Raw genomic sequence first — 20,746 nt, 5'->3', positions numbered from 1 at the left:
GTCTTTTTCTCCTAGCTTCCATTCCTAAATTCTTGTTTCTTCATTCTCCCAATCCAAATCTTCTCTTCCACATCTTCTTGGCAAACTCTTGGGGAACCTTGAGCAGAAGGAATCTTTTCCACCTTCCTCATTTTCCAGGTAAAAGGGGCAAGAATCTTTCTGACCATCATGGACTTGTCTTTCCCTGTTCTTACTTCTGCAACCAAAAATAATGCTATTCCTGTTTCCAGGTTACACATTCCAAGAATTGACCTGTGACTCTGTTCCTGTTTTATATCCAGAACCTTTCCAAAACACAATGGCCAAATTGTTGCAAGCTCCACCCAAATGTCTTCCCCCAGACTGGTACATTGCAAACAAAATGCTCTATGCCAGTACAGAGTCTCAGAAATCCAGTTCAGAACGTGTGACAGCTGAGAGTCAGAGGCTGGTGGACGAAACAGAAAAGACAACTCAGAAAACCCAAAGTGATGTCAACAAGAAAATAGGTAATCCTGTTGGTGTCATGATGTGTTATTTGACCTATGCGATTAAGATGACCTTAGAAATAGAAGTATATGTAGTACATGACCATGCTATGTTATCTGATCTCATGGAAAAAAAAAAAATCAAAATACTTTAAAAATATTTTGAAGTGAATTCTTTATTTTATAACAGATAAATTACTGGTCCAAAATACACAGAAAGATAGTCCATGCAAATCTCCTGACACATAGTTGCAAAACTATCTCTGAACATCAGTTAAAGCACTAAATGCACTCCATTGAGGATTGAGTCCTTCTATCTTTAGCTAAGGCCTGATCTACAGTGCTCTAGCAAAGAAGATGGACTTATATTAATACATACTTGCAATTTTCAATCTGCAGAACAGAGACTGGAAGAAATAAAATTCTGGAAGCAAGAATTAGATGACAAACTTGAACAGATTGTTAATGAGACAGAGGTACTATTGACTTTCAAGACCAGGCTGGAGAAAGCCTTAGAAAGCTGCAAAGAACCACTTGTCATTGCCCAACAGTGTCTCCTGAACAGGTGAGATTAAGAAAGAAAAGCATGCAGACAGAGAAGAAATATAGATTACAAATCATTAACAAATAAGAAAAAAAAGCCTCCAATCTAAGGTCTTACTTCTGCAGCAGAGTCAGTCTGATTTCTGTGGTGTCACACTGGGAAACCAAAGCTATGAAAGAACGATGACCATTTCCAGTGTTGCAAGAAAAAGCCTTAGTTATGGAAATTTGGGCTTCATCAACTGCAGATAGTTGAACAATGATGTGGCTGATGGCTCTTCTTTTCTTTAGGGAGAGGCGAGTTGGGATTGACTTGGTCCATGATGAAGTGGAACAGGAACTAATCAAGGAAACTGAAGTCTTCCAAGGAGTTATTGCTTTGCTTGAACGTACATTGGAACAAACCAATGAGCAAATCAGGTGTGGAGCGAAAGCGCATAACTGAATATTGGGTAGCTGAAAAGTAGGATAGAGATCTTCCGGAGAAGCTGTAGAGTCAAGCTGAGCATGGGTCCAAAGTTACCTTCAGTGCTAAACAGTTACAGAAGCTCAGTTCTAGTTCATCCATTTGATCATTAATAGTGGGAAGTTAGTTTCAGGTAGAACTGAAAGTACTTGCACATAATTCTTAGTGATCTCAGGATCCAGACCTGTGCCTTTAATTGCAGTGGGAATTATACCATCAGTTCTGTGGAGGCAGCATCAGGCTGTGGAACTGTAGGCTTTGCAACTAACAGTTCATATATGCAGAATTCCATAATAGTATTTGCATTGTTTATCACACCTGCTGTTTTGGGGAGACTTAATGCCTAGGTGTTGGGTCATTGACAAGTTTACCACTGTTAAGGGCTGAAGAAGACTGCTGTTTTGTCAGTTTATCTTCAGTCTGGTTGTTTTCTCTTCTAGAATGAACCGTTCAGCAAAGTACAAACTGGAAATGGATCTGAGGGACAAGTTCACAGCCTTAACAATTGATGATTACTGTGCTAGCTTGACAAACAACAGTCCTGATATCAACTATGCTAATAATGATGTGGTGAAAATAGAAGGAAAGTAAGTGGTTATTTCACTCAGTGAACATACATTCAGCTCATACAGACAGTTTGAGTTTTACCATAATAAACAATTGAAGTAATTGTGTATGACAGATCATGTCCATCATAGAAATTTTTATACTTCTGTCCATCACTTCAGTATCTGTGTATTATGCCTGTGAAGTAGGCCACAATAACCACACTTCTAGTGAACTGCAGTTCATTAAAAGATTCTGAGGCTAACAACTACAGCAAAATTTCACACACTGCTGGAACCCAGAATAGACTTACTGATTTAACTTCCTCTCCCTGCTAGGGTGTCCTGGTAGGGAAACTGCTTGACTGGGACACAGGCTGCATAGGGCCAGTTCCTGACACTGTCATTAATTTGTCATGAAGGCTCCTTCTGTGTGTATTACTCTGAACGGTTTGAGTGGAGAAAGAGATACTACAAAACAATAGGCTGAAGACAGAAAAAGCACATAGTAAGAAAGTAGTGTGCGATACTGTCTGAAGGATGGATATACTCTGGAGATTAGTAAGTGCTGTTGATGCTGCTGCTGAAGTCAGAACACAAGAGTCTGGCAGCTCTGTACAATGCCACTAGTACAAGTTAGTGTGCATCAACAAGTTGTTTAACTTGGACCACATCTGGAAGGGTGTTGGCTACTATATGCAAATGATGACTACAGGGTTACATATACACCCAGTGAAGAAAAAAAGGATCCTGTGAGGGTCTTTCCAAATACTTTCTTACAAGCCACTAGTCTGCTAGTAGGACCTTCTGCTTCTGGGTATACAGATATGTTTGGCTTTCCAACAGTTGCTCCAACTAGGTAACTATGAATGATTATTTTAGCATGTTAAGTGACCTGTGAGAGAGTAAGTGAATGTGTTGCGCGGAGATAGTTACCTGCTATAAATAGCAACTGCTTAACTCTATCAATAAAAGCATAATTAATGAAAGGTGTTCTAAGAAATATTGGTTATCTGTGCCTCCCCCCACAATCAACCCCTCATAACGAAAAAAGAAAAGTTGTAAAAAACTTGCTTTGTGACTTTGGCAAACTGGTTTCCATCCTATCTTTGTTTCCTCTGAAATGTTTGAGGTAGAGAGTCTTTATTTTGTACCTGTAGAATTCTCAGCACAGCTGATGCCGGCAGGGCCCTGCAGTTAATAGTACTGCTTTGATCTCGTTAACACTACTACTTGTTTTTTGTGGAGCAATAAGTATAGATTTATTAATTCACAGATAATCTAATACTGCCAGTTGATGACTTTTCATTTTGTATCTCTTCTAGTTCTGTGAGCCTTGAAGAGTGGATAGATTTTTCAATCGTAAATATTGAAAAGGCTGACAAACAGAGAAACAATTCTTTGGCACTGAGGGCACTGATTGACTGCATCCTCTCCCAGACAGTGAACGATGTGCGCAAGCAATTTGAGACGGTGAATGCTGCTTTTAGAAATAGAGTGAAAGAGGTCAAAGATGCAAAGCACAAGCTAGAGACACTCCTTTCAGTGGTAAGTAGTAGGGGACAATCAGCAGAAATAGTGGAAACAATGGGCTAGGGTCATCAGTCTATTCTGTGAAATCAGTTTCTTGAGCTATTATTCTTTAAAATTTTCATCTTTTCAACACTGGCAAACTTGGCACATTTCCCTTTTTCTTTTTTTCTTTATAGAATACTTAGATTTTATCTTATCAGTTCTATGCACATTACTATAGAGGTAAATTTTCTGGAATCTCCCACTCAATGGAAACATTGCTGTAGACTTCAGTAAAGTCAGGATTTCCCTTGTGGTTTATAGACACATGGGGCTCTTTAAAGGATTTTTTCGTGATTGCAATGCAAAAGTCTAATAGCTTAGAAAACCAGGAGCAATCTGCCTCAAATTAGATACATGAAAACAGAGCTTTAAATGTTTTTTTAATTGCTGAGTTTAAATTCCAGCTCTTGCTCATAATACTGTCACTTCTTTTCCAATAAAGGAATAATAATCCTGGCCAACTTTTGTAAAATGTTTTAATGAAATACCTTAAAACATTATGAGTATTACTGTGACTGTTTGTACAATAGCTATTAAAGAATATGTTGATGATCTCACTCACTCTAAGAGACAGTGTGCAGCACTTCCTTCTGTTGGGTTTGTTAAGGTGATGAATGAGACTGCCTCACAGGAGAAGAACATTGCAGCCTTAGAGAAAGCAATCACTGATAAAGGAGGACCTGTTCAAGTGGCTCAAACTCGCTTGGAGGCAAGAACCCATCGCCCCAATGTGGAACTGTGCTGCGACACAGTGCAGCACAGGCTGATTAGTGAAGTTCAAGAAATTACAAACAATATTCAGAGGTAAGTGAAACAATGGAAGAATGAGAAATTTGTAGTATAGATTACTGGGTTAATTTTTGCTGAAAAGTCGGGAATCATTTTTTTCTTTAGGAGTGGGACACTTTAGGGGGAGCTGCATGGCTGTTGTCTCTGTGTGAATCCCCTTCCGTGGGTTTTTCACCAAAGTTTCTTATCCCATATGAAAAATATCCATGTGTTTCAACTGTCTGTCTGTTTTTTCTCTGTTAGATTAAAGGACACACTGGCACAGGCTGAAGCGGAGTTGAAAGGTCTGAGCCGCCGACAGCTTTCCTTGGAGGAGGAGATCCAGGTCAAGGAGAATACATTGTACATTGATGAAGTGCTCTGCATGCAAATGAGGGAATCTATTGCCATTAACAACTTCTGAAGCTGTCACACTGGGAGGCTAGCTAGCTCCTGCTCAGAGATGGGGGGGGGGGGTGAAAAGTTAGAGTTAAAAATGCACTATTGACTCTAGTTTTATGAGGTAATTAAAAGAGACCTAGCACTTACAGTCCTCTGTCTCACAGATATCTGTGCTCCAGAACATCTGATGAAATCTCCCACTTACCAATAAAGTTAAAGAGTAAGAAGGAATGTCCCTTCTTCTTATTACTGATCTTGGGTGCAACCCATGGTATCTTTTGCCATGGAGAAGTCTAGAAGCTGTAGAAGTCAAAACAGGAGTTCCCTCATAAGCCATTGTTAGAAAACTGTGCAGAAAACATCTGTCTGCTGTTAACAACTGCGCACACAGTGCATATCAAATTTAGTAGGAAGCAGGGGTTGGTGATGTATTGGATAGTGCATCTGACTACATCTGAATCAAGATCAAGCCCAAGGTTGACTTTGGTCTAATCACTCCTCACCCCATGCCTCAGTTTCTCTATCTGTAAAATGGAAATCATGGGATGGACTTCATTGGTAAGGTGTTTGAAGTTCTACAATACGAAGTGCTGAATAGAGAGGAGGGCCTCACTTTTACTAGAGATGCCTGTAAGCGTGGAAAATGTCTCAGTGCTGGGAAAACAAAGCAAAGGCAAGAATAAATAATGGTGGAGACATGGAAGGCCAATTCCCAAATCCAACATTTTAATTCATGGGATTGTAAAATTGTCTTTTGCCTGTTTCTTGCTGTAATGGTATCTCCCTTTTAGAGGCATCGCTGAAAAGATTCAAGTGCCCTACTAATGCCCTCCAAAGGATCAGTTCCTCATTTGCAGGTGTGACTGGGTGTTTTTCTTTCTCCCTGTGGCTTACACCATTGGGTAGGTGATGACAAAATAATTAAGCTCTGAGTCAATCAGGTATTTGAACTTCTTGTAAATATCACGCAACAGCCGATCCTCCTCACTGGTCTCTTGTCGGGCTGTGTAAATCCTGACCTGTGTGCATGAACGGCAGTCATGTCTCTCAGATACACGGCTCAGCCATTAAAGCTGGTGGCAACAGGAAGTCTCTGTGACTAAGGAATCTAGAGGAGTCAAATTCCTTTGTTTTGAGTCGAAATTCTGAGGTCATTACTCTGTTTTCACTCTAGACAGAGTGAAGACTGACTCATCCCCTGCCAAAGAATTTTTGGGGAGATCAAGGCTTCTTTTGCCCCCAGAACAGATGCATCCCTGGCATCTGCATAGATCTGGGAGGTTCTACTGAAGTTGGAATCTAGCAGGCAAAGGACTGGGAAAGCATGTTTTTCTCTAGTTACAGCTGTGGCCTGGCCCCAATTCAACACAGCATCCTTATTCAGTGAGATGTGTTTATATCCTTTCGCAATTTAGTGAGATTCAACAGCATGCTTCAAATTAGGCATAGTGCCAAGCACTGGGCCTAGGATGTGACCAGGGATCCCTAGCTTGAACTGGGAGGTGACAGGAGACCCTTTGCCTAGCAAGGACTTGTGGAATAGCTGGGGCCAGTTAATAAACTTTAATAGTATTCTGTGCTTGGCTGAGTAGGTTAGAGAGACCTGTTTCTGTGAGTGGCTGTGAGGATCCTTACAGATCATGCTAAAATATATTATAGGGAAGATGATTATGTTAACATTTCCATAATTGACCTTTCTATAGGAACGGGGACCTCAACCTTCTCTGGGTATAGGAGAGAGGAAGAAAATGGGAGTTTTGCAGCACAGATTCTTACCTTTATAGTAGTCAAAATGCATTTCTTTTCTGCACGGTTTTGTAGAAGCTTCTCCATAAAGGTGACACTAAGAAATGCCCAGACTTTCAGAAAAAACAACCTCTTGCATGATAAAATGAGCTGTAGCAGCTCATTGTCCAGCAGTTCATGGTCATTGTTTACTTCAAGAGTTAATTTCTTGAAAAAGAAAGAACATTGTTAATACTTGTACAGCTTAACAAAGCTTATTATCAAAAGCAGCAATAATCAGAATTCAATTACCAAGAACTGCTCCAATTTTACCAACAGAAGTGATTGCCAGCAGATCAAATTTGTACCTTGGCAATAGCAGAGAATCATTTTTTTTTATGACAACAGTATATGCCATCATAATCACCACTTTCCCATTAAGATAGAGATCCTTTGTGCAATACACATCATTCTCAGACAGCTTTTACTACCATCTAGAAGGTGCAGCACCCACTGCTCATGCCACGCTATTATTTCATGTATCAGAAATGATCCCAGATAAAAACTAGATTCAAACAAAATTTCTAGAAAGCTTTATAGATCTGTGTTGTTTACTGGAAACCCTGCAGTGCAACTTAAAGAAAGCTGTCAGTAACCATTAGTTAGAAGGCCATCTGCTTCCATCAGGCATGCACAGGATGGTGCTCATTTACAAGGGTCAGCTTAGCACAACAGTAACAATGCTAAAGTGCCTTGATATGGGCATCAATTAATCTTGACATGGGCATCAATTAATTCACACACGCTGTAAGACATTTGTACTGCCAAAATGGAGCAAAACTGTAGGCATAGTTTGAGGCAGCCTACAGTCCTGTAAACAAACAACATGTATAGAGTATCTTCCTTATACGTGGATTTCCCTACAAAAGGGTGGATTTCAGAAAATATGAAAGGATAAGTTATCAGCTACTAAACTAACATAAAGCTGTATGTGAAGGATAAAGCCAAAGCTTTCTTGCAAAATGACACTTTCCTGAAGTGTAAGTAAAGAGCCTGAAAGGCTCTTACTGATGACACTACAGCCACCTGTATTTCAGCTGTTAGCATTTTATGAGGGCAACCTGACACTACCCTGATATTAGTAAGAAACAGCATGATGGGGACTGTAACTGGACAAAGATAGTTACTGGAATTAGACTATTGCTGGGATGCTGGAATAGCTGTCCCTTACAAAAATTGCCTTCTGAACATTCAACTGTGGTCAAGCATTCCCACTGATGCCTGCCATTAGGCAAAAGGCCTGTATGAGTAAGAATATTTGCTGAGCTTTGTGATATTATAGTAAGATGCCACTACTGCTCCACTACCTGCAGAACATGCCTGTAGGCTGGAAGGAGGTTGATGAGGGTAGGTCTCATTGTCCAGTCCGGGTCACTGAAATAGCAGCTCCGTAAACTGATGCTCCTGACTGGGATCTCCACTAGCAGGATCCTGGCTAGGTGATCATGTTTCATGACTCTTTCAAAGAAGAAGTTCACATTCAGTCGTGGGGCTCTCCTGGCTAGGTTTGCCCATGACATCCCCCACACCACTTGTCCATGAGGATCATGGATATGGCATTTGATATTCAGGGTGCAGAGGGAATGAGCACTGTGCTTAGACAGGATGTCCAGCAGTTCATCAGAGATACAGTTGTAATTGAAAGTCAGGATGACCAGGCTGTGGAACTTGGATATAGCTTGGTGGAACAATGTACTGCTGTAGATGGGAAGGTGGAGACTAAAGAAATCTTCAATGTTGACTTCAGATATAAAGCTTTTGTTTCTCAGGTAGCTCAGAGAATTCAGAAGCTCGCAGCCTTCTTCCAAGGTTACTCTTGCTCCTTTTAAGTTGAGATAATCAAGATGTTTGCTCATTCTTTTCAGGAAGGTTCCTAAGTTCTTGATAAACTGAGCCCTTACCATGCTTTTCCAGACCACACGGTCTAACTCCAGATGCTGGATGCTCAGGGATACCAGGCGGCTATTACATTTACCCAAGTGTGAGAGAAGACCTCTCATAGTGACTTGAAATTTTCGGGTCAAGACAGCATTGTAAGGATTCAATAATTTGATCTCAAGGTGCTCCAAATACTTGCCAAATTTCTTGACATACCACAGTGCAGTTTCAAATTCAAATGTGTGTGCCCTTGATGGTCGGCCATTGAATGTGATGGTTCTGGTTCTCCAGAGGGATCCGGAGTACATGGCTCGACTCCATTTTTTACAGACCAAGGCAGCCCGAGATCTATCCCTGTCATCTAGCCAATGGAAGACGTGCCTCAGACAGACATCAGGTAAACCAGCCCAGCAGCTCTGCTCAGGCTCATTGTCATCTTCCATTGAGGAGACAGTTTTTCACTTCTTTTCTGTGTGATGAACTAAAGTTAGATGAAGAAAGCTGTGGCTAGATTACTTGTCATCCCTAACAGAATAAAGTCTTTCAAGTGAAAAGCTAAAAGATTGTTTCTTTACATTCAAAAGCAACAATCCTTCCTTTGCCTCTGTACTCAAGCTGTCATGATCAAACAAGCTCTTGGGTCTAAATTGCAGTCTAACCTAAATCAAGAGGGGAAAAAAAGCAATGTATGAATAAAAAAAATCACAGCAAGAACACAGAACAGATTTTTGAGCTTTTTGGCCTTCAGCCTAGTCAAACAATCAAGTTACAGGCTCTAGAAACCTTTGGTAAGCACCACATTATTTATGACGGTTTGGGCCTGGTGCTTAGTTTCTAAAAGTATCTCCTGTTTTGGGCTACACAAACATGAACAACAGTAAACAAAACTAGCACAAATTACTATTTTTAGCCCTCTGGAGTACTATGCTCACACAGGATGTCCTGCAGCTCTGATCAGAGCCAGACTCATCTCTTCTCAGTGATGCCCAGTGACAGGAGGCAATAGGCACATATTGAACAGAGGAAATTCCATCTGAAAATATGAAACCACTTTTGCACTGTGAGGGTGGTTGAACACTGAAACAGTTTGCCCACAGAAGCTGTAGAAACTCCAAGCTTGGACATATTCAAAACCCAACTGGACACAGTCCTGGGCAACCTGCTCTAGCTGACACTGCTTGAGCGTGTGTGGACTAAATGCTCTCCAGAGGTCCACTGCAACCTCAGCTACTCTTGATTGTTTGATTCTGTGATACTGTGCCAAGATAATCTGAGGTAGCATCCTGCCAAAGATTATGGTACACTTGTTGTTCAGATTAATAAGCAATATAAGCTGTCCTATTATATGAGTTATCCATCTACTAAGTCCAAGTAGGATATTCAGACTGACAAGTCAGGAGGCCAACTGGGTAGTGGTAAAACAGGTAAGTAAACAACAACAATGTAAAAAATTACCAGTTCTGCTCTCCAGATTGGACTGTTTTAAACACTCAGAGCTCCAAGCACATTTCCGGCTCTGATCTTCTGCCTCCAAAGCTCGTGCCTTCGTTGTCCAGACCTCCCGCTGCGGCGCTCCCTCCCTCCCGCCGGGGGTCAGCCATTGCCAGGGAGCAGAGCGGTCACCTTTGTGACGTCACGGCGAGGGGCTTCGTGCCAGGGCGGGGGGGGGAGGTTAGGTTTGCACAGCTGCAAACTCCAGCTGTGAAATGCAAGCTAGCTCCCACTGCTGTCTGTTAGGCCCTTGCTTTCATCAGCACATTTACAGATCATTCTGACTACTAGTCAGCTCTGTCAATAGCCAACAGGCATGCAAAACTTGTGCTTTATTTAAACCTTTGCAGAGGCAAACCTTCAGAATGCACTTACTTCTCATCTTTGTGGTGCATAAGTCTTACCATGTCAATTGGTACTGTTGGTCTTGGGGATGAAACAGCAAAAATATCAACTGATAATTTTCTACACTCTACTCTAAAATCAAGGCTCATTGGCTGGCAGCACCAAAGATGTGACTCAAAAGATGGACTGAGGTAGCAAATTTGAAACAGATGGAGACAACAGAAGCCGCATAAGATTAAAAAAATCTGCAGTTCCTCTGAGAGCTTCTTTATAACAGCAAAAGGTCAGATATTTCCATTTTCATTTTTAAAATAGGCTTGAAAGTGTAGGCAATTTAAATTTAGCATATTGGTTCCCTTTTGGCTTAGGCTTCGCCAGTCCTATGGTAGCTCTGTGTCAGCACACACTGTCTATTTGATTAGCACCACGTCTGCGTTGGGGAAATTTTGTCTTCTTTCTTTCCAGTATCAGTGTAGATCCAAAACCTCTGCTACTCCAGAAGCTGAGGACAGGGATATGATTGTCACTTAAGTTCACTTCTTATGCTCACACACACCCCAACAATATCTGTTTGTCATAAAACTGTCAGTCATTTAGAAAGGACCCAATTTTGCCTGTTCAGATGGAGACTCCAGCCAAGCCCTAACACATTGTGGATCCAGATGCAATTTGCAGCTGAGAAGACCCAAAGAACATTCCCTATCGAGATTTTTGCAGGGCGAAAAACACATCTCCACCTATCTGTAAGCTATAAGTCAACAGGCAGAGGAAAGAGAACAGCACGCAGGGCTGTTAACAAGGAGAAATATATTGCAATTAGTAGGGGACATTTACTGAGCTGTACTGTCCYCCCCTTTTTTTTCAGGCATAAGTATTTTAAAGATAAATGTCTTACACGTCTTATGCACGAATTTTCCTCTGGGATAGCTAAAAGAGAATCCCTGCATTCTCTGCACGTGGCCCTTCTCTGCTGCCTCATCTGCCACACAGCACACTGCAATTCCTGGTACAACACTGGGCAGCTGAACTCTGTCTGTATCCACCCCTTACAGCTGTATGCGGCAGTGGAGGGGAAGAAACCGTAAGACTTTGGTCCAAAATTAATACTAGAAAAAACGGGCGTAGTGATCTGGATTCCCAGCCGGGCATCCCGCTCGCCGGACGCTTCCGCCATCCTTCCTGTGACGGCTGCGCCTCCTGCTCCCGCCCGCCACCCGCCGGCGCACGACGCCCCGCCACCCAACGGCCGCCGCGCGCAGCCAATGGGGGCGGCCCGCGGCTGCGGCGCCAATCCGCAGAGCCCCAGCGGGCGGCGCGCGATTTAAACGCGGCGGCGGGCGCGCAGCAGCTGCTCCCCTGAGGTGGTGGCAGCAGGTCGGTCGCGTCCGTCCGTCCGTCCGTCCGTCCGTCCGTCCGTCCGTCGCTGGAGCTGTAAGTACGGCCGCGAGCAGCGTTTCGCGGCCGGGGGGGGGGGACAGAAAAGTGGCTGGAACTAGAGATAGCAGCAGCGCAAGGTGCCTGGCTCAGCAGCTGCGCGTGCCCCTAGCCGCGGGGCGCAGGCGAAGCGGCATGCCGTGCTGCACTGCGCGGCGCCAGGCTGGCAACAGCGCAGATGCAGCCCCGCACGAGGGTCTGCTTTCTGGGCGTTGCACCTCGGTAAAGCTTTTCAGCATGAATTAGTCAATAGTCATAATCTGCTTATCAAAAGGAAGTCTGTTAAGCTGTGGGCTAGTAAGTGTATTAGCTGGTTACCTGCTTACCAGCTTTTTCATATTTGTATATGCCAAACACCTTCAAAAATTAAAAGATTTCAGTAGATCTTATTGCTTTCTGATGCAAGTGAGGACACTTGTGAGAGGTGGAGACAATCCTGGAGCTCAGGGATGGTAAGGAGAGATGTTACTAGGCTTCTGTAATGTGCAGCATATCAGTAGTAGAGACCACTCAGCTTTTTATTAGCAGCGCCTCTAAACTATACTGAAGGTTTGGTGAAATTGGCTCACTCATAACTCAGATTGCTAAAATACATTTGAATTTCAATTGCTTTTTAGAAGTAGTTCACTAGCAATATCTTGCCTGTTAGCCACTGAAAATTGGGAATGTAAACTACTCCTCAATGATATCTAGGTAGCTATCATATAGGAATAGATGATATCTATCATACCACATCTAGCTCCTCCAGTTGATCTTATCTGCAAGTAACAATCTTGTCCATTTTCAGGACTTGTGTATACAGAATTGCAACCGTGACTTAAGAGTGACCCTTTAAGCTAGCATCTCAGGTAGGAGACACTAAGTGTGCAAACTTGTCTGATACAATTAATGAAGCTAAAAATTTGGGAGGTTGGGCCTCATTCTGAGATGCTAACAAAAAACTAGCAATTAGAGAGCATTTTACCTTATGAGCTTGAATCTCACAGTTTATCAGGCCTGTGCAGTATAAATAACAATTTTCTCATGAAAACACACCGACTTAGATAGCTCTGGAAATCTATGCAGATTTAGGTTCCCAAGTAAAAGACTGCTCAGTTCTAATTTTGCTGCATCACGCAGTTGTAAACAAATGTATTATAGAACTATTTCTTTTTTTCCACCTTTTTGCTCTGGTATACTCTATTTTTTTCCTCATTCTGATAATTTTAGATATACTCTTGACCAAGAACTGGAACAAGATGGTATCTGTGCTCCAGAATGTTAAGACAACAATGGGCTGGCAGAAACACCGGCTCCTAGTTGACCTCAATGAGAACGAGAGCCCTGTGCCTGACAAATTTAAGAGAAGGGCTTCTTTGAGTTCTCTTAATACCATACGCATGTCTCTAAGGAAGCGAATACCTTTAAAGCAAGTAGAGCTGAATTTCCACGAGACTCCAACTTGGGAAAGTCTGGAAGGAAAAGACAAGTACCAAACTCTCCAGAGCATTACAAGAACAGCAAAAAACACTTTGGGAAAAGTGTCCCAGGTATGTTGCCTTTGCAGTTGAATGTAGGTACAGTTCAGTTCTGGCTTTGATTTCAGTACTAAGATTTCTGGATGTACAGAACGCTTTATACCAGAGGGCCTATCCTATGGACTGCACAACAAGTGGTTATCTTATGGCTGGTAACTAGTAAAATCTTCAATATCTCTTCTAGGCTATAGATAACGCAAATTATGGATCTAGCAGAACAGGGAGGAAGGCAAAACAAAGAAATGTGAGGAGTAGTTCTATCAATACTTTCCTCTTCTTACTGAAGAAACCCCTTTGCCTTCCTATAACTCATGTGTGACAGAGCAGCCTTCAGGAGGAGGAGGAATATGAGTAGAGATGGCTGTGATTTACAAAGAATTGTGTTTGAGAAATGTGTATATCTTTTTTTTTTCTTTCCCTGTACCCATACTATTTATCATTAGCATATTCCCTATTATAGCCAATCTAACTTAATAGGGTAGCAAATTCAAGTTTGATCTGTCCTTTCAGTTGGCAGAAACTTTCTTTAGTGTGTCAGTTGTGTTAGGGACTCTGGCTCTTTACTGCACAAAAGTGGCAGGATCTTTGTTGCAATGCCTGCTACAGTCCTTGACAAGCCCCCAAGATTAGGAGAGCAAATGATTCCAACAAGATATGGATACAGCAGGACTGAGAAGCATTCAGCTAGGTTAAACCTTTTATAAGAACAAGAGCAAGGGATTCAGCTTATATATTCTTATTCTTTCTGGTTCCAAACTCTAGGCTGGCTGACTTCATTTTGCATGCTGTATCTACCAATATCTGTTTCAGAAAATACAGAAGTCTTGCCAAAAACCAGTACACTCACTAGTGGCCTTTCCAGCTGAACCCATTGCCAGGAGAAGCTGTGCAGCCAGCTCTTCCAAGAAGAGAAGCACTCCACTTCGAACCCCTTGCCATAAGAACAGTGTTACTCCAGCAGCCAGTTCCAGAGACACCCCAAGATCCAGCAAGAGAGCCTTGCTTGGGCCAACAAGAATGACAGAGCAGAGAGAATGGAGGCGTTTCTCATGCTGGCTTGGTAAAGATGCTGTCCCACTCCGGAGATCAAGGAGAGCAGCAGCACTAAAGAGTCCTTATTCATCACCTTCTGCTAACAGAAGGATGTATGTCACACTCTTGTAATCCTTACTGCTTTTTTTCATTACTGTGGTTAAAGTGTCTTTTAAGATGGGTGCTATCCTGTTCCACTGAAATGGTGTGCTGTTAGAATAGTAAAGAAAGTAATGTTCCTCTATAGAGATAGACTGAATGCTGCATAAAGCTGAACCATGAAACTTCATTTTGTGCTGTGAAAAGAGCAAGCTTTGTCTTTATCACTTTACCAGTCAGCAGCTCTCATCTGACTCTAGAATAAACCAGAGTTCTTTGCAGATGTTGTTCCAGTAAATTGCCTTGGATGCACCTCATTCCTACTTAGAGCTAACTTTCCCAAAGCTGCCTGTTTGTATTGCAGAAATACCTGGGATACCTCTGCTTATGCCAAGTTTTTTATATAGGATAGAGATTCCCCTTTCCTCAGAAATAACACAAACTAAAAAAGGGTTGTGACCCAGGAAGCACTTTGTAAGGCACAGATGTTTTGTCTTGGTCAAAGTCACATGAGAAATGTCAAAGCTGGAAGCTGAATCCAAACCTCACTAATCTGAACTAAGTGCTTAAACTGGAAGATAGCTGTCTTGGGGCTGAAGGGAGATGTGAAGTAGCTAGTTGGTGGAATTCAGAGCATGGTTGCTAGAAGTCTAAACTTCTGACTAAAGTCCAGAGATAGTTAGAGCTTTTTCTGTAAAGACAGTGGGTTGGATAGTGTCAGCTAGTTAGTGAGTCCTGTTTGCTCTTTAGTAATGGCTACTTTGTTTGCAGAGAGTTTGACTGCGAGCTGGAACTGGTCTCCTCGGGGATTTGCCAACTGAAGCGTCTCTCCCAGGCATTTGATGAGGCTGTTGTGCAAGAAGAGAGGTAAATGCTGCTAAGTGTCCCCCCAAATTTGGTAGCAGGCCACCTACAATTCAGGTGTTTTCAAATGCAGGCTAACTGGTCCCTGTAACTCAATATTAGGGATAGCTGCAAAACCAGCTCAGATGTGATGTAACCTTTCTCTCTTGAAGATACCTGCACAGGTTACATCTGGAGTTGGAGTTGCAGATTCACTAAAACCTGTCAAATGCTCTTTTCCACTTTGTTTCTTGCTGTGAAAATCAGATTTCTCCTTGCTTAGAGGCACTTTTGACCCTGTGTGAAAAAGGTACTTCTCTGCTACTGTCTAAAGATGTGCCAGTCCAGGGTTGGCAAAAAAATCCCAGTGACTTAGCTATGATTGGTGCCTGCACATTTATAAGAAAAGAGACTCTGCTTTTATTAGGTAGCTTTATGTTTATAAATAGACCATGGTAACAATAATTCAAAACTTAAAGCATGAGAAGTCACTCACTTCTCATTCAGCCTATGAAGATGGTAGGCTGATGTGTTTGTAAGGGTTATGTCACTGAAAGTTAGATGCATTTAGACAATAAAATGTGAGGTCAGTAGTCTTGACACCAGGGCAATTCCTTAAACATCCTCTCTTAGAACATTTGATATCTAACTTTCAATAATTAAATGTCAAGCATCTAAAATTCTCTAGAGATGGCCTTGCGTTAAGTATTTTTCCAGAATACTTCTATGCTAAAGGCATAAAAATACTATATAATTTCAGAAGCTCAACTTTTACCAATGGGCCTGTTCTTAGATAAATAGACATGATTACAGGTTAATTCCTGTATCAAGTTAATGATCATATACATTGAAAGGTCACATAAGTCTCACTCCTAATGTTCTCCCATCTGTTAGTGATATGACAGTTTCTCTCATTCGTAACTGAAGATAGTACCAACCAGGTAAAGTAGCTGTTCGTTTACCTTGACTATACCTGCATGCATCTATGTGGAGAAAACTTGCTGTTTGGAGGGAGGGAGGGAGAGAGAGGCAAATTATCTTACCATATGGAACCATAGGGTTCTTCCTTGTGTTATCAGTGCTGCCTCTTGGCTACAGCAGTTTATCATGCAATTGTCAAGCTTAGCCTCTATGCTGTTGATTAGAGAAAGCTCACATGTTAACAAGTTGGGTTTCTGTACAAACAGCAACTTTTCCCACTTCAGAATAGAAAACTACTGGTACTAATGCCTTTGTCACTCAACCAGTTTTCACTGATTACTAATTAAGATCACAAAGCATGACAGAACAAGCTATTACCCCGAGCCTCCTAACTTTACAGCTTCTTTCTGTTCTGTCTCTGGCATTGTCTTAGCAGTTAAGATGATGCTGTTGCAATAGCAGCAGGTGGTACTTGTATTGCTGGCATTTTGAAACACAGCAATTGCACCTAAGTGGATTGGGAATTCTTTGCTGTAAGCTTTTAAACATAGCCTCTAGGGTTAATTCTTTAGAAGTTTCCATTAGCATGTTTTCTGTGGGAATGCCATAAATGCCTTAATTTCACTGAGATCTGGACTGTGCTTTTTTTAAAAAAATATCTTCACCCAATATGTTGAAAGTTTTTTTTTTTTGAGGGAAAATAGTACCCTAAATACTACTTATTCAACAACAAAGAACGGTGTAAGAAGTTGATTTTTGTAAAATTGCATAGGAGGAAAAAACAACTCTCTACCTGGAAGTAATTTAAGTGCTTGAAGTCTTGAGTGACTTGGTCCAGTTCTCCTGCATGAGTAGACCTATATAATGTGCTCCGTCACTAGCTGGTTTGTAGGTTACCTGTTAAATAGCTGTGAAATGAGCTTATTGGCAGGTGCCCTTACATTCTAGCACATGATTTTATGTTCTCGTATCAATTGCCATGAGTTTTAGTATTAAGCCTCCCATTTCACTTTTTTCTTGACAAAACAGAGCCTAAGTGTAGCTAGTTGCCAGCTCTATGCGTTGTTCCAATGTTTCCATGGTAATGAATTAGACTTTATTGCAAGAAATGCCTACATTGCTAATTATGGTATTACACTACTTAGTGTGCTTTCACTCAGGCGCATGGAAGGTAACCAATCAAAACACTTCCTTGCTAATGTTTAGAGGTGTGTTTAATACCGAAAGGGTGTTGCTCCTGGCACTCTTTCTTGCTCCCAGTCCATCTGCCAATTTTTCAGCAGTTTGTGGGACAAACAGTTACAACCAGATGAAGTCAATGTTGTTGATTTCATACTGTTAATGGTGGTCTTGTTCTCTTCTGCAGGCAACAAGCAATATCAAACTACAACTATCTAATGACACAAAACTTGCGGTTTCTGCAGCAATCTCAAACTCTTTCAAGCTATCAGAAGGCAAGCAAAGAATCTCCATCAAGGTGTTTGTACTTAGATGATGGCTAAGTAGTGTTATTTTTATGAGCTTAGAAGAAGAATGCTGTCCAAGACTTGAGAAAGTTCATTATGATTTGAACGTAACTGACTCATTTGAATAAGCTATTTACCCTTATAATCTTCCTTGACAAAGCAGCTCAGGTCTTCCTGTCTCTTTCCAAGTGAACAAGTGAATCAAATTTGTACCACATAATGTGTTATGCCCTACTGAGAGGAGGGACCATCCTGAATGTCTTGCACAAGGCAGTTGGTAGTTGGAGAGGTTTAGATTGACCTGGGATGGCTAGAGTAAGGGGCTGCTGCTCTATGAATGGTAATCATAAGTAAGACCTATTCAGCTATTCCTCTGCATAGTATGGGAACAGATCTATTATCTTCAGGTTCTAGCAGATTTTTATACACTAACAAACAAAAAGCCACAGCATTATGAAAGCTAAGCTCACTTTTAACTGTAAGTAAATGAAACAGTAATGGCTTATTTGAGTTCAGATGGAAAAATGTCCTTGCAAGGCAAYAGGCTTCTGTAGAATTGCTCAAGCCACAACAATCAAACTGCATTAGGATGCCAATTCATGGTTTAAGGGTTGCTATTAGTTAGCCTAATTAAGACCATTTAAAGTAGTTACGTTCCAGATGAATTAGAGTAGTTTTGCTTCACTTCTTGATGCTACTTTAAATAGCATCTTGGCAGTGGAGTTAAGCATTGATTTTAAATGTCTATCTTTCAATTATATACAGAAATCTGTTATTACAATTAATATCACTTCTTACAACTAATGTCATTACCTAATATTATAACACAGGCATTCTATTTGAAGTATACCAAGCATCTGATACCTGTATTTAACTTCTAATTACTTTCTAAAAAAAAAAAAATAACATTTGTTTGATGAGCTTTTTAAGCTAGGTTTAGCTTAATAGAGAGAGTTAAATCTTTAGAACTAAAGCAAAGATTTCTCAAGCTTCTGGAATTCAACACTAGGGCTGTGTTTTCCACAGCAGCAGCAGCTTTGTGCAGGCTTGTCAAGATCCCTTAGTTCTATAAAATGAACCTTTAAACAGAAGACTAATTTGGGAAACTTGCTTTACTTGCCATGTGCAACTTAAATGCATGTTTGGCAAAACTGGAACAGCTAAAATTCTAATGGTATTAAGTAGAAATATAGGAAACAATCATGTTCAGTTCTGATATGTGTAACTTTTTAAACTTGCTCTGATTTTCCTCAAACCGGACTGCTTAAAATATGGTGACAGTTATGAGGATTGAAAACTTGCCTAAAAACAACTCTGACTTCTAGTGCTTCAGATGCCTGGAAAAGCTTTAGTTTTGGTGTTAACTTACTTTTTTCTTTTTAAAGCCTACTTTTCCATATGGAACAGTAGTGTGAAGTTCTTTGCATGTAGTGGCTACTACTTTTACACAGCTTTCAGAAAGATACTGTCTGGTTCTTGAAGTATTTTTTTATACTACTTTTTCCCTTCAAAAGGGGTGTTAGAATTCAGAGGCTGACTTCTATTCACAAATCTAGATCCTATTCAGATAATTCTAGGCATTAAACAGACTATTTATACCACTTCTGCCTATTAGAACATGCATGTAATTGTCTAAGACTTTCTACCCCAGCAGTAAGAAGAGCCTGTGACACCCTTTGGTTAAAGGCAAAGGTTTTATTAAGTGACTAATTTGTTATAAGATTTTTAAAAAGCAGCTCACATCAAAATATACCAATTGTAAAAATCTTACTCCTTAGTCCATATTAAATTATTGTACACTTTTAAATCTTTACAAGGTGCAACCATAAGAAATATAAACATTTGTCACCATATAGGACCTTCTCACTGACAAAACTATTTAAAAGTATACACTTAATAAAACTACAGACTGAAAGAACACATTCAACTTCAAATCTTCTCACAGGTATTCAGTTGTAGAGTAGCCTGCCCTTGCCCTCCCCCAGAAATAGAAAAGATATGCAAAAAGCTTGGGGTTCTGTGAGGAGACTGCCATTCTGAACTCTACACACCAATCATCTTCAAAATCATCATCCTTAAAGCTCTTTTTAAGTTTTTAAGCAGTCTTTAAGTTACGCCTCCAGTATTGTGTCACCCAGCATTTTATAGTAAACCTTTTGTCTCACCTTTTTATGTTCATCTTTAATAAATGAGAAATGAACTGTCAAAAATTGTTCCCCTTCTTCTTCCACTACTCCTCTTCACTACCCAGTTGTGATAGAACCTTACTGGGATAAATATAAGTAAAGGTAAACTGTCATCCCCTTACCTAGGGCTTGATCTAAATGGAGGGTGAAAGGCAATAAATTCCTGATTTCTGTTCCAGAGCTCATGGCAGAAGATTCTATCTGCTCCAGGCCATTTCTTATTTCTGAAAATGGAGCTCTTTTCTTGCAAAAAGAGTGTTACCACCACCATTTTAAATGCAGGTGGCACTCCAGATCTTCTGTAGGAACCTAGAGATAACACTTGTACTTAGACAACAATTAAGTCTAATTAGCTTGTGGAAACCACTGTTTCTGCTGAGTTACAAACATGGATCATAAAGAATTATTGATCTTACAGAAGCTGAGAGGAGGTTAAGTTGAAAAATTCTGTGTTTAGGGAACTCTTCACCCCCACCTGGGAGCTGGTACAGGGTAAAGTGTCGCTTTTTCCCTTGCATGTCTGAAATGAACAATTCAGTGCAGAGATATTGAATTCAGACCTCATGTTTCATGTTCTAATTAGAAAAATAACAAAATCACATTTTATACAATGTCTTCCTCTCCTTTATTAAACCTATGAGCTTATGAAAACTGACCATGAACCACTCTGTGGTTCTATAATGTTTCTATAGTGTTTCTATAATGTAGTTACCTTTCTGGATTAAATACAACAGGAGGGGAAAAAATGAGGAAAATTTTAATTTTCAGGAACAATTGTTGCCCTTAAAGTCTAAAAAATAAAAACACCTATTTATTTCAGATATTTTTTTTTAAAAAAAAGCTTTTAAACAAATTTAAGATAAGAAACAATATAGAAAGAAGTTTCATGTTTCCCTGTTAAATTTATGCTGCAGAGTATGTAATAGCACCAGGGATTTGCTTGAATACACAAGTAGTGCTGCCCCGGCCTAAAGACTACAATC

General features: G+C 40.7%; 3 protein-coding genes across 7 annotated transcripts; 2 read left to right on the top strand and 1 right to left on the bottom strand.

Moving 5' to 3' along the window:
• Nucleotides 1-211: 211 nt before the first annotated feature.
• On the top strand, nt 212-4,800 carry TEKT1 (tektin 1). 2 transcript variants are annotated; one of them, XM_085310338.1, is made up of 7 exons: nt 212-488; nt 867-1,032; nt 1,302-1,430; nt 1,917-2,063; nt 3,347-3,569; nt 4,204-4,400; nt 4,629-4,800. In XM_085310338.1, exons 1-7 carry the CDS (start codon nt 212-214, stop codon nt 4,786-4,788), a joined length of 1,299 nt encoding a protein of 432 aa, XP_085166464.1. In that variant the 3' UTR covers nt 4,789-4,800. The 2 variants fall into 2 exon arrangements, with proteins under 2 accessions (XP_085166464.1, XP_085166463.1); XM_085310337.1 differs by having other exon boundaries at nt 4,165-4,400.
• Nucleotides 1,418-10,076, bottom strand: FBXO39 (F-box protein 39). Of its 2 annotated transcripts, none has more exons than XM_085310334.1 (4): nt 9,885-10,076; nt 7,859-9,088; nt 6,543-6,719; nt 1,418-1,953 (listed from the first exon to the last, which is right to left on the bottom strand). In XM_085310334.1, exons 2-4 carry the CDS (start codon nt 8,870-8,872, stop codon nt 1,927-1,929), a joined length of 1,218 nt encoding a protein of 405 aa, XP_085166460.1. In that variant the 5' UTR covers nt 8,873-9,088; nt 9,885-10,076; the 3' UTR covers nt 1,418-1,926. The 2 variants fall into 2 exon arrangements, with proteins under 2 accessions (XP_085166460.1, XP_085166461.1); XM_085310335.1 differs by lacking the exon at nt 1,418-1,953 and adding an exon at nt 5,548-5,785.
• Nucleotides 10,077-11,663: 1,587 nt separating this feature from the next.
• Nucleotides 11,664-20,740, top strand: PIMREG (PICALM interacting mitotic regulator). Of its 3 annotated transcripts, XM_085310333.1 has the most exons (7): nt 11,664-11,696; nt 12,487-12,547; nt 12,909-13,228; nt 14,027-14,361; nt 15,119-15,214; nt 16,085-16,131; nt 17,478-17,546. In XM_085310333.1, the coding sequence occupies exons 3-6, from the start codon at nt 12,938-12,940 to the stop codon at nt 16,113-16,115; spliced, it is 753 nt and encodes a 250-aa protein (XP_085166459.1). In that variant the 5' UTR covers nt 11,664-11,696; nt 12,487-12,547; nt 12,909-12,937; the 3' UTR covers nt 16,116-16,131; nt 17,478-17,546. The 3 variants fall into 3 exon arrangements, with proteins under 3 accessions (XP_085166459.1, XP_085166457.1, XP_085166458.1); XM_085310331.1 differs by lacking the exon at nt 16,085-16,131 and having other exon boundaries at nt 17,478-20,740; XM_085310332.1 differs by lacking the exons at nt 12,487-12,547; nt 16,085-16,131 and having other exon boundaries at nt 11,667-11,696; nt 17,478-20,740.
• Nucleotides 20,741-20,746: the final 6 nt, after the last annotated feature.

The sequence above is a fragment of the Rhea americana genome, unplaced genomic scaffold (assembly GCF_003343005.1).
Source record: "Rhea americana isolate MKP2758 unplaced genomic scaffold, rheAme1 scaffold_317, whole genome shotgun sequence".
NCBI classification, from domain to species: Eukaryota; Metazoa; Chordata; class Aves; order Rheiformes; family Rheidae; genus Rhea; species Rhea americana.
Note: the sequence above shows the minus strand (reverse complement) of the source record. Positions and strands in the feature narration are given on the sequence as shown.